This window comes from Cavia porcellus, unplaced genomic scaffold (assembly GCF_034190915.1).
Source record: "Cavia porcellus strain 051 isolate PalLab524CR breed Dunkin Hartley unplaced genomic scaffold, mCavPor4.1 scaffold_32, whole genome shotgun sequence".
NCBI classification, from domain to species: Eukaryota; Metazoa; Chordata; class Mammalia; order Rodentia; family Caviidae; genus Cavia; species Cavia porcellus.
In genome coordinates this window covers 40769771-40783552 of record NW_026947515.1, presented here as the reverse complement: position 1 = coordinate 40783552, position 13782 = coordinate 40769771, and the positions used below count along the sequence as shown (strand labels likewise).

The window sequence follows — 13782 nt, the reverse complement described above, 5'->3', positions numbered from 1 at the left end:
GAGAGAGAATTAGGAATTATTCGACCATTTTTTCTCTTAGGATATGAGAGAAGGAACTATTCAAATATTTACTTAAACCCAAAAAGAAATGAATCAAAGTGAATCTTTAAACATCAGTATCATGAGAATTAAAGGCTACCTTTGATCTGACCCCCTCTATACACAGTAGTGATCAAAATACAGCTATAAACCCCAGTGCTGATGTGGTAACTTTTAAAGCCCCACCATGTATGAAAATATTTCAAATTATAGGAAAAAATAGCAGTCGTACAGTTATTACAGGAGCATCACTCCTGAATACTTGCTTATCAGCTAATCAGGATCATAGACATGGGAGCTGGCTTTGCCTCTTGGAACAACTGCCAGCCATTGCTGGCAGCGATACACAAGGATGCAATTCTTACAGAGTGCATCTTGGCAGTGCCTCACAGGACCACACATGCATGCACACTTTGAGAAAATGTTCTCACTTCGACGAATTTATCTGAATGATAGATCTCCAGCAACACAAAGTCCGAGGCTAATCAGCGCCTTATAATCAGAATTGGAAATCCTATCAATGACCTATAGTCACACTATGATAAATCAGTGCATGAAGCATAACTCAAATTTTAAGAAATAGAGAGAGTTATCTTTCAGTTTTGTGGAATGATTTCCAGCATACACTAATTAAGGGAAGAAACCAAGGTCCAAACAGATATGTATAGCATACCTTTTATGAAAAATAAAAATGACAGAAAAGAAATTGTACATGAGCAATGTAAATGTCCATCTGCTTATTTTTGTAAAGACAGATATCAGAAAGATAAACCAGGGACCAGTGAAATTTATAATATATATTGACAAATAATCATTGTACATTTTATGGAGTACAGGGTGACATTTCAATACATGTATACAACGATCAGATCAAGTAGATAGTATATCATCATGAGCACATAATTTATTCAGATTGGGAACATTCAAAATCTTCTACTAGCTATTTTGAAATATTCAGTTAATTATCGACAACTATAGTCCTCCTACATGCTCTAGAACATGAGAAACTACTTAACTGAATCCTCCTATCTCCACCATTCCACAATCCCCACTCTGGTCACCATTATTTTTGACTTCTTTGAGATCAATGTAAGCTTTTGCATAAACGTGAGAACGTGTGGTGTCTGTCTCCCTGGACCTGGCTTATTTCACTAAACATAATGTTCACCAGTTGCATCCGTGTCACTGCCAACGACAGACTGTCTTTCATTTTTATATAGCTGATACTATTAAGTGCTATGCACTGGTGCCTTTGAAGAACCAGATCAAAGGCCTTTGATACCAAGGCCTTTACACTAAGGACTAGCTCCTGATGGGCAGGAGGGATCCCAGGCAGTAACATTGGTGGAGAAGAAGAAATTCCTGAGGTTCAATGCAGCCGTTGGCAATGCAGGTCTGAAACACAGGTCCTCTCCCTGCCTGAGAGAGGAGGCTCCTCCTGGGAGCGCTTGGCTCCCTCTGGACCTCTCTGAAGATGCCCTCCCCTTACCTGTGGTGGAGCCGTGCCATTGGAAAGAATGTCTAGCAGATCAGAAGAGGAGATAAAGTAAAACCGAGGGAAAGCTAGGCGCTTGGTGTCTAGGTACTCTGCCAGGGCCTTCTCACACAGGCACAACCTGAGGACACAGAGCACAGGATCTCCAGGTTAGGAACAACCGGACCCAAACATTCGCACGTCTCTCAAACGTGAGGACAACTGGCCCATGGTATCTGCAGGCTCCACACCCAATGGTTTAACCAATGGCGATCAAAAATAGTCAGAAAAAAACTGCATCCCTCCTGAACATGGAAGACTCTTTTACTTGTCACTAATACATAAACAATACAGTATAATTACTGACAAAGCATTTACATCATATTATGCACTTCAGGTCATCTGGAAATGATTTAAAGCCCGAGATGCTATGCACAGGTTATATGCAGGCACCATGACTGTTTATTAAGAAAGCCTTTTATTAGTACATGTTTGTAGCACAAAGTGATTACCCTCTTTGGGGGCGGTTAATTCCCTTTCCCTCCCCTTCCTCCTCTCTTGATCCAATTATAGGTCCTTTTTCCAATGTGCAACACATTATCTTTCTTAGTACCATCATCCTACATTTTTCTCTTGATTTATATTTTGAGTTTCTCATACAAGATAAAAATGTGATATTTAAATTTCTGTATTTGATTTATCTCACCTTCCAGTGACTCCCTGCCAGTGACTAAAACATGTCCTTTTTAATAGCAGGGTAGTGTTCCATTGTGTATAAATACCACATTTTCTTTATCCAATCATCTGTTGATGGACAGGTGGCCTTGTCCCAGAGTTTTTGTGATGCTCCGAGACATTGAACAGTTTTTTATGTATTTATGTACCATTTGTACTTCTGCAAAGCATCTATTCATTTCAGTTACCCATTTTTTACTAGATATTTTGTTTTGGGAAGTCTAATTTTTTAAAAATTATCTATATATTTTAGATTTCATTCATCTGCCTCAGGAGTCACTGGACAAACCTTTTTCCCGTTCTGAAGTTTGTCTGTTCACTCTTTTGGTTGTTTCCTTCGTTGTGATGAAGCTCTCTAATTTGATATAGTCCCATTTGACTGATCTTGATGCTATTTTTTAAAAATTTTATTTAAAAGGAAAAAGAGAAAAAACAAAACAAAACAAAGCGGTGTAAGGGTACAAGTAATACAGACCTACAAAAAAAAACCTGTAAGAAATCACCAGTTAATAGATTACACATTATCATCCTAGAGATAGTTGCTCAAGTCACAGTATCAAAGCATACAAAGTGGACATTCAAACAGAGAGACTGCAAACAGTTTTGTTCAGTGATCCAACCAAAAACATTAATATGGTCAGCTATTTAATACCTCTAAACACACTTGCAGTTGTATCCTTTAGAGCACTTTTTTTCCCCTCACTTTTTTACAACAAAGTTGACACATTTTGGGTTTTATTACTCCTTAGTTCTTATTACTTTTTTTTGGGAAGAGAATAAAGTCAAATATGGCAAAACAAAGCTGTCAGTCAAAACCAAGGATAGACATAGTACATGATGTAAAAACAGAGTACAAGGTTATCAACAATGGTTACCATAATGCTTCTTGCTTCCTTAAAAAGAATTGTCTATCTCATTAGGTATTATAAAGTTGAACAAAACAGTAGAGAACAAGACCAATAAAACTTAAACATTGTAAAAATTACAGGACTTCCAAAGGAGATAATATTCAAACCAGAATGGGCATCTTAGTGAATCTTATTGCCTTCAAAGTAGTTGCCTATACCCTCAAACTTGATACTATCATACAGAATGGAACAGAGTCTAATCAGTCAAAACAAGATAGTGGGAGTATTACAGGACTTCAAAACAAGTTAATAGGAAATCAAAAAAAGTTACTATTATATATCCTGCTAATTTTTAAAATTTTCCCCTTAATTAAAAAAAACCATAAAAAATAACTAAATAATTTTTTTAATGAATAAGGGAGAGATTGAGACAAAAGAGGACATAACAACATAACAATACAGGTCAAAGCATGACTGTTTCAGCAACCTAGTGCTTCACCACCAAATAACCCGACTTAATAGTAGTTGCCATAGTGTCTGTCTTTTTCCTTGAAATATTTGAATAAAACTTCATATACTATAGCTTCAAATATTTCCATATCAAGAAGCCCAGAATAAAGCCTCTCCAATTAATAAGTGAAAACTTTATAAGGCTTCAAGGCCACATAATGGGGAATCATGATTACCACATACTTTTATATATTTGAATCATTATTTACATTAGGGAAACTATTCGGTATTCACACATGCGAGATTGATTTATTTCACTTATGAGTATGGTCTCAAGCTGATGCTACTTCTTGTGCAGCTGAGGTTCTGTTCACAAAGTCTTTATGCCTATAACCTGCTAGAGTCTTTTTTTTTACCTTCTAGCAGATTATTTTTGTTTTAATGTCCAGATCACCTTGAGTTTTGATGCATTTTGATTATATTTTAGTAATAGAGGTAGATATTACTGGATTCAATCATCTGCATGTGTGTATCCAGTTTTCCCACAGTATTTATTGAAGAGGCTGTCTTCCCCCCAGGTTTCCTTAAGCCCACATCCATGTAACTGAATGTGCCTGGGGTTGTTTCTGCATCCTCTATGCTTTTCTTCACTTGTCTGTTTTTGTGCCAATGCCATGTTGTTTTGTCACTATAGCTTTGTAATATGACTTCAACTCTAGAACTGTGACACCTGCTTTGATCTTATTGCCCAGATTCTTTTGCTATTTGGGATCTCTTCTGGTTCCCCATAAATTTTAAAATTATTTTGCTAGTTCTGTGAGGCATGCTGTCGGCATTTTGATGAGTACTACATTAAATCTACATATGCATTTGGAAGTAGGGCCATTTTAACAATATTGGTTCAGTCTGTCAAAGAACAGGGTACATCTTTTCATTTTTGGATGTTCTGTTCAATCTCTTTTTTCAGAGTATAGCCATTTTTATTATACAGTCCTTTAACTTTCTTGGCTAGGCTAATTACTAAGTATTTAATTTTTCTTGCTGCTGTGGATGGTATTGTTTTCCTAATTTCTTTTTTGGTTGGTTTATTACTGATGTACACAAATGCTACTTTTTTTGTGTGTTTTGATTTAGTATCCTGCTACACTGCCGAATTTGGTTATTAGTCCTAGGGTTCTTTGGTGCAATTTTTTGTCATCTACAAATAATGATAATTTGACTTCTCCCTTTCTTCTATAGTTCCCTTTCATTTTTTCTCTTCCTCGTGGCTTTGGTAAAGTTTTCAAGTACTCTATTGAACGAAATGGTGATGGCAGACATGCTTGTGTTGTTCCTGATTTTAAACAGAAAGCTTTCAGCCTTTTCTCATTTAATGTAACGTAGGCAATAAGTTTGTCATAAACGGTCTTAATTAGACTGAGATAAGGTCCTACTATATCTATTTTTGTCCGAGTTTTTATTCTGGATATATGCTGGATTTCATCAAAAGCCTTTTCTGTGTCTATCACGATGTTCTGATTGTTGTCCTGTTTATACGATGTACTACATTTATTGTTTTGTGATGAAACATTTCTGCATCTGTAGGATAAACCCTACTTTGTCATTTTCTATATTTTTAATGTTTTGTTGTATTCTGTTTGTCATTATCTTGTTGAGGGTTTATAGATGTATGTTCGTTGAAGAGATTCGCCTGTAGGTGTTTTGTTTTGTTTGTTTAATTTCATCCTTGTTAATTTTGAAATCAAGGTTATGCTAGCTTCCAGGAATGAGTTTGGAAGGAATTCCCTTTGAGTTGTATCGCAGCGTTTGAAAGCTATTGTTCTTAGGTCTTCCCTGAGGTTCTTGTACAATTCACCAGTGAATCCATTGAGGTCTGTGATTTTCTTGGTGTTTAGAATTTTTCGTACCATCTGAATTTTGCTGAGTGTTATTGGTCTGGTTAGGATGTTTATATCTCCATGGTCCACTCTGGTGATTCATATATGTCTAGGAACCCATCCATTTCCTCTAGATCCTCCGATTTACTGGAGTATGGGTTTTCAAGGTAGTTACTAATAATCTTTTGGGTTTTGGGGGTATCATTTGTGATTTTACCTTTTTCATTTCTAATTATATTGCTGTGGCTATTTTCTATTATTCATTTGGTAAATTTGACCAAGAGTTTGACTATTTTGGTTATTCTTTTGAAGTATCAGCTCTTTCATTCATTAATGTTAAAATATCTTTGTCTCAATTTTTACTAATTTTTGTAATGATCGTCAGAATTTTGTTCCTTATTCTAGCTTTGTAGCTGGAGTGCTTTGTTTTTTCTAGGGTCTTAGCTTCATCATTAGGTTATGTATTTTGGCTTGCTCTCTCTTTTATTATATGAGCATTCATGAAAATAAATTTCCCTCTTAGAACCATCTTCTCTGTGTTGCACAGGTTCTGTCATGTTGTACTGTGATTATTATATGATTGTGTTTTATTTCTTCCTTAATTTCTTCTGTAGCACATTGTTCAAGAGGATATTATTTGCTCTTCCGGTGTTCATAAAACTTCAGGAATTTATTTTGCCATTGATACCTAGTTTATGTGCATTATGATCTGATAATATGCATGGGATCATTTTGATTCCTTTATATTTATTTAAACAACCATTAAGGGATAATATGTCATCTATTTTGGAAAAAGTTCTGTGAGCTATTGAGTGCAAGGTGTATTCTGTTGTAATATTATTCAAATGTGTGGTTCAATTATGATATTTCTTTGTGATATTTTTGTCTAGTGGATGCATTTGTGAAAGTGGGATATTGACGTTTCCACTATAACTATGTTGACATTTTGATCTATTCTGTCTAATCATGTTTGCTTTATGAGATTAAGTGTTGCTGGTACCCACTGTATATAGATTTACAGTTGTTATCCCTTGCTGTTGAATTGTTCCCTTAACTAACATGTAGTGACCTTCTATGCTGCTTCTGATCGAGTGAAATCCAATTTGTCTGACAGTAGAATACTTCCTCCTTCTCCTCATCCTCCTCGTCCTCGTCCTCATCCTCCTTGTCCTCGTCCTCCTCCTTCTTTTTCTTCTCCTTTGTACCAGAATTGAACTCACAGCCTCATGATTGCCAGGCAGGGGCTTGTGTTGCTGAGCTAAATTTCCAGCCCTGATCTCACTTGTTGAGTACTCATCTCATCAGACTCTTTGGCATTGTTGGCTTCGTTATCTCTGTCTAGAATATCCTTAAGGATGTTTTGAAGTCATGAATTTGTTAAGGTGTTTTTTTGTCAAGGAAAGTCATTATTTCTCCATTAATTTTCAAAGTTGATTTTGCATGATACATTAGTCTGAGTTGAATGTTGTTTACTTTTAAGACTTAAACTAATTCACTTCAAGCTTTACTGGTTCTTAAGGTTTGTTTTGAGAATTGGTCTATAATTCTAATGGGTATCTATGCCTTTGTAACTGATTTGTCTAACAGCTTTTAAAACATTGTCCTTGTGTTGGATTTGGGGAATTTTGACTATGCTGTGTTGCAGAGACGTTCTCTAGAAATGACTATTTTAATACTTACCTGTAGGCTGAATTCTTTCCCTATACATGAAAAGTTTACTGCTATGGTTTCTGGAAACGTATTTTTAAATTATGTTGGTGTCGGGGATCAAACTCAACCTTGCACTTGCCAGGCAGGCACTGTGCCTCTGAGCTGTGTCCCTGGCCCTGGAAACATTTTTAAAATCCACCTGTGTTATCTTCTGACTTTTCTTTCAATCAGATTAGTGTTAGATTAGTCTTTGTGTCATCTATCAGTTGTTTGATCAATTTTCTTTGCTTTCTCACTGTTTTTAAGTTATCTCAGGACACAGTCACATGCATCAGAACTATCTTGTAGCTTTGATCTCTCTCCTTACATAGGTCACTTTTGCTGTTCATGCTTTCAATAGAATTCTTTACCACCTGATTTCTGCTTGGCACTTTTTTTGTGGACACTAATACTTTCCTAAGTTGTTCACTTATGTTTTGTATCATTTCGGTTAGCTCTGCTAATTGTTGATTTGCATCTTTTTAAAAATCTACTAATGAATTTTTAAATTAAATGCATTATATGTTTAGTCAAATAATCTTTGACCTTGCTGGATTTCTTCTTGATCATTCAGTACAATCCACCCATTCGGTATTTGGTGTCCTCTCTATCACTGTCCCTTGCATCTGCGCTGGAGAAGTTGGGAAGTTTTGGATGCATTTGCTGTTTTTGTTTTCATGCTTCTTTTGCATGTTGAGGGCTGACAATCAACCAGAATGAAAATATTCTGTGGCTAGTATGCAGATCTTTTTAACTCATGTCTGCTTTCCAGTTATGTTTGCTTTGCATCTTGGTATCACTTACCTCCTCAACTTGCTCAGTTTATCGGGATTAGACCCGTGACTGTGTTGCAAGTGAAGAATTTCTACACGTTGTAATAATATCAACAGATTGAACCGACATCAGCCGTGTACATTAAAACTTAACTGAAAAGTTTTGCTCTTTTCTCAGCATCCTTTACAGATGGAGTTACACTGCTGTCAACAGTCACGCTGGGAAGTGGAGGGGTGGGGTCAAGAAAAACCAAGATGAAGGAGTGGAACTAAATAAGAAGCAAGAAAATAACTAGCAGTAGGATAAAGGGAGGTAAGAGTCTATTGGAATTATTTGTATAGTTGAAGTAAAAGGCTCGTGTTGGGGATTGGAAGGAAGAATCGTGGGAGCAGGGTGCAAAAGGTGAACAGTAGGATACAACTGCAAGTGTGTTTAGGGGTGTAAACAGCTGACCATATTAATGTTTTTGGTTGGATCACTGAGCACAACTGTTTGCAGTCTCACTGTTTGAATGTCCACTTTGTATGCTTTGATCCTGTGACTTGAGCAACTATCTCTAAGACGATAATGTGTAATCTATTAACTGGTGATTTCTTACTGTTTTGTTTTTTTTTTTTTTTTGTAGTTCTGTATTACTTGTACCCTTACACCGCTTTGTTTTGTTTTGTTTTTTCTCTTTTTCCTTTCAAATAAATTTTTTTTTTAAAAAGGTGAATAGTAGAATGAGAGACTGAGAGTAGCCACAGAAGTGACTGGGCTTGTTATGCTGGCAGTTTATATGTGGAGCCTCTGGGCTCACTTTTGACAAGGATTGCCCTAATATGCCCTCGAAAGATACTACTTCAATTAAATCATTAGTTAATTCTTATTTATCACATGCAGATAGAGATGGAGATGGAGATGGAGCTGGAGCTGGAGATGGAGATGGAGATGGAGATGGAGATGGAGACAGAGAAGTAAACAATGTAGATAACTCAATCTGTAAAGGGCACTGACAAAAGAGCAGAGCTTTTCAGTTAAGTTTTAATGTACACGGCTGATGTTGGTTGAATCTATTGAAATTATTACAACTTGTAGAGATGTAGAAGATGGAGAAGTCAATAAGAAGCAAGACTCTGTTCTACACCATGTGCTATGTCTATCCTTGGTTTTGACTGACAGCTTTGTTTTGCCATATTTGACTGTATTCTCCCCCCCCCAAAAGTAATAAGAACTAAGGAATAATAAAATCCAAAATGTGTAAATTTTGTTGTAAAAAAGAGAGGGAGGAAAAAAAAAAGAGCTCTAACGGATATAACAGCAAGTGTGTTTAGGGGTGTTAAATAGCTGACTATATTAATGTTTTTGGATCATTGAACACAGCTGTTTGCAGTCTCCCTGTTTGAATGTCCACTTTGTATTCTTTGATACTGTGATTTGAGCAACTATTTCCAAGATGATAATATGTAATCTATTAACAGGTGATTTCTTGCTGTTATTTTTTTTTCTTTGTAGTTCTGTATTATGTGTACCCTTACACCGCTTTGTTTTGTTTTGTGTTTTTCTCTTTTTCCTCTTAAATAAAATAAAAAAAAAATAAGAAGCAAGAAAATCATTAGTAACAGGATAAAAAGAGTTCCTGTGAAAGGTGTAGAGTAGGAGAGAGAAGATAGGAGATAAGAAAGGAGAAGAAAAGAGAAAACACGGGGAAAACAAGGAAAAATAGTAAAAAATACAATACAAATAATAAAAAGAAGCAACAATCAAATAACTACAAAACAATCTTCTTGCAATACCACCAGAGTCCATTCAGGGTGCGGTGTGAGTTTAACCGCAGGTCTCTGCGTTAGTCCTCCCGCACCCACCCCACAACCCTACCCTAGAAGGTTCCCTTAAATGCCTTCCTGAGAACAAGGGCCAAGCTGCCCCAGGGGTCTCTCTGGACAGCCTGATGGCTGTAAGAAATGCTCTGTGAAGACAATAAGAATCATTATGACGCCCATTCCGGTTGACTATTATTTTCTTTTAAAATCCTGTAATGTCTTCAATGCTTTGGTTTTATTCTTTACTGTTTAGTTGAATTTTATTATAACTGGCAATTCTTCTTAAAATAGCAAGAGGCAGTATGGTAACCATTGTTGATCACCTTATTTTTTTTTTTTTACATTATCTATTATGTCCATCCTTTTGATTTGACTGACTCTGTTCTGATATGTTGCATTTGATTTTACTCTCTTCAAAAAAAGTAATAAGAACTGTGGGAGTAATAAAACCCAAAATGTGTAATTGTCATTGTACAAAAGAAAAGAAAAGAAAGTGCTCTAAAGGTTATAACTGCATATATGTTTAAGTGTATAAGATAGATAACCATATTACTGAGTGTTTTTTGGATCATTGAACAAAACTGTTTGCACTCTCACTGTTTGAAAGTCCACTTTATATGCTTCAATTTTGTAACTTGAACAACTATTTCTAAGACAAGAATTTGTAATCTATTAACTAGTGATTTCTTACTGTTTATTTTTTAAGTTTTGTATTACTTGTACCCTTTTTTCTGTTTTTTTTTTTTTTTTTTTTTTTTTTTTTTTGTTGTTGTTGTTGTTGTTGTTGTTGTTGTTCCTTTTTATCCTTAAATAAAAAAAATTTTAAAAAGGTTAAGAAATGCTCTGGCTAGCAGCAGGCCTTCTTTCTCAGGTCAGCTACTTCAGATAATTTGCAGAGGGCAGAACACTGTTGACTTTCTTTTTTTTTTCTTTATTTTATTTTAAGAAGGAAAAACAAAACAAAACAAAATACAAGAAAATCAAGAAACAAAAGAGACAGATAAACAACAATAACGAAAACCCCAAAACAAAAACAATATAGGCTTTCAAAACCAGGTGGAAGGAACTTAAAGGTTGTTATTTTGCAAAGTTATCTTCAAGAGTTATTCCATTTCTTTCATTGCAAGGCAAATTTAAAACTTGCGTTTGCCTTTGTGATTTCCTCCCACAAACTTGTTTAGCACATTGTCAGAAGTCCTCTGACCTGGGCGCCACTCCATCCTTCCACCTGTAACCTGTTTTGGTCACTTTCCTGAGGGTGTTACTCTATTCTTTGTACTTCCTGCCATTCCAGGGATCCCTGAAGTCTCTGCCAGGAAGTGTGGGGGTCTTCCTTGGGGGCACCGGCCAGCAGGCATTGGCAGCCAGCAGATAGTCCTGGAGGCACAGCACTTCCAGCGTGAATGCTCAACTTGTTATGTCTTGGTTAATTTAACCTCTCCTTCCCCCAGGGTCCTGCTGCACCCAGACGCTGCTCACTGGATCTCACGAAGCCCCCGAGTCTCAGTCCCAGCAGCCCTCGGTTTCAGCTCCCTAATTGTAGTGGCATACTTGTTTCCAAATTCCTGAGCGCCCACCCCACGTTGTCTCATATACCACTTGCCAACTGTCAGTTTCTCTACAGCCCGGCCTTGTGTGTATCTCACTGGAAGTGACCCTCTTCCCCACGGGAGGTCACAGTGATTGTGAGCCTGTTCCATCACCTAGGCTGCCATTGAAGGGCCAGCTTTCTCAGGCAACCAAGATTGCAGATGTGGTGGATCTGGAGTCTGAAGGTTGGCACAATCCAGGAGCAGCCCAGCTTCCTGTTCCAGCCCTGCCTCAGTGCTGTCTTTTGGTCAACTTAGTTCATCTTCTGTTTACCCTCACATAGGTGAGTTTTTCTGGAGCCCCCACCTGAGGTACCTGCTTTTCTACAGTGCTCAGTTCACAGTCTATTCTCTTGGCTACCCCAACTTATGTCATTTTGTGTAAGAATACCCAGCATCTGTGGATTTGGATTTATCATTGTGTATGTGGAGCGGGTCTTGGGACCAATTTTCAGTGTATGTCAAGGACAGGTCTATATGCACCATTTAGAATACACACAGATGTTAACGTAAGAAACACAAGCATTGACATGCATATTTACAGCAGCATCAACACCCCTTATGATAATAAGCGTTATTCAAACACAGACTAAGCAGGAGCTGTGCATACACACTCACTCAGATAGACAAATGAAGACCTCAGAGATAGAAAGGGAAAAGGAAATTTTTCCAACTGCATTACAAAAGGCACAGCAAACAGGCCCTCACCTGCTCTGGAGATCCTCCAGTTTTTCATAAAGACCTGGTTTGTTGGTGGCTTCCACTGCATTTGGGGTTTTCTGAGCATCATAAGCTAGCTCTTTAAAGTCAGCATCAATGCCTTCGAATCTTTTAGAATCCTATAAATAAAAAATGTGGAAAAAGAGTCAACTACTATTCCCCTTAATTCTAAGAAGGTCCCTGCAGATAGCCACAGGGAGCTGTTCTTGACCTGTCTAGTACCCAGGTGATACCCCAAGAAGGAAATGTTGTTAGTTTGAAACAGCAGTTCCCAGATATTTTGGTCACAGAGATGCTTTATTGACAGGTGTGGTGGTACATGACTGTTATCTCAGATACTCAGTAGGCAGAGGCAGGATGACTACAAGTTTAAGACCAGCCTGGTCAAATTAAGAAGATCGTGTTTTAATACAATACAACACCCCACAACACAATACAAAAGAACACATACAAGTAAATAAATAGATACAGGGGTTCATAGCTGAGGGGAAGAGTGCTCCTGGGTTCACATCCCACTATGACCAAAAATTAAAATAAAAAACTTAAATGACAGAGAAAGAATTTTAATTTTTAAAAAATATTTGGGGGGTTCTAATACCTTTTGTCTATGAAAGGCAGTATCACATCCTTCACTATTTTCTGAATTAGAAATTTATCTTAAGAATAACAAAAAAATGCCAACAAGTACCATTTTTAGCTAACATGGCTACATTTTAAAAAATAAGTGAGATTGGGCTGGGGATTTAGCTCAGCACCTGTATTGCAAGCGCATGGTCATAAGTTCGATTCTCGGTACCAAAAAAAGATTTAAAAAAAAAAAAGAGCAACAGAAGGAGTGTCACCCTCTCACTTTACTTCTCCTCGTCTCTTGACTGTCTGACTTAAAATAGCACCAGCGGCATTTCTGCATCTGCTCCTGAATTCAGTTCAGGTTGCTATCACGTCATGTAGAGTTTCATTGGACAGTCACAGAAGAATGAGAAGAAAAAAGCCAAATAACATCTTAGCATGATCACTAAAGTTGTTTTGACCTTGAGAGCTCCCTGGAAAGGTCACAGTGACTCTCTATTCCCACCCCAGGCATACCTAAGTCAAACTGACAACTGATCTAGGTGCATTTGCATTTGCATTTCTAGGTGCATGCAAATGTTGGTAGAACCAGGTACGCTCTCCTCCTGCAAATGTACTAAGATGTCAGAAGTAATTAGAGGGCACCATTCCTCCCTCAAGCACACACACCCTCGCGGTGTCCTGGAAAGTGACTGAGAAAGTAAAATCTGCAATGCATTTTTAGCTCAGCATCCAGCTCCTGGTTTTTATTACAAAATCAAAATCATTATTGTTTATATTATGTGCATTGTGCTAATGATCTTTCTGGTGTAGGTATTAGTGGTTTGTCATAAATGACATATGAGGAAACCAAGTCACAGAGAGGTTAAATGACTAGCCCAAGAGCCCACAGCTGTACATAGGAGATTTCAGAATGACTTCTAGACCCCCAGCCCTAGCCCTCTGTGATCTACAATTATCTCTTGAGATGATTTTTAAAACAAGCAGTCTGGGAAAAGTAAATCATAATTCCTCAGTGAGGTGTTTTGATTCCATTCAAATGAAACTCTATCAAGGTTATGAAAGTATTGAAAATATCTGTCATGCATGTTCAAAGGAAAAGAGCTGCATGGAAAATTGTAATTACACCAAACGCAATTATGTAAAAAAATTATATATATATATATATATCCATGAACAAATTGGGGAAATGATTATAATGAATGAAAATAGTGA

The 13782-nt window shown here is 37.0% G+C and overlaps 1 protein-coding gene across 2 annotated transcripts in view; it reads right to left on the bottom strand.

Annotated features, from left to right (window-relative positions):
- Dnah9 (dynein axonemal heavy chain 9) overlaps positions 1-13782 on the bottom strand; it is a 365933-nt gene that overhangs the window by 256802 nt on the left and 95349 nt on the right. For both annotated transcript variants that reach the window (XM_063242417.1, XM_063242418.1), the window contains exons 21-22: positions 11986-12116; positions 1529-1655 (exon numbers count right to left, since the gene is read on the bottom strand). In XM_063242417.1, the coding sequence (XP_063098487.1) occupies positions 1529-1655; positions 11986-12116 (258 nt within the window). The remainder of the gene's footprint in view (positions 1-1528; positions 1656-11985; positions 12117-13782) is intronic.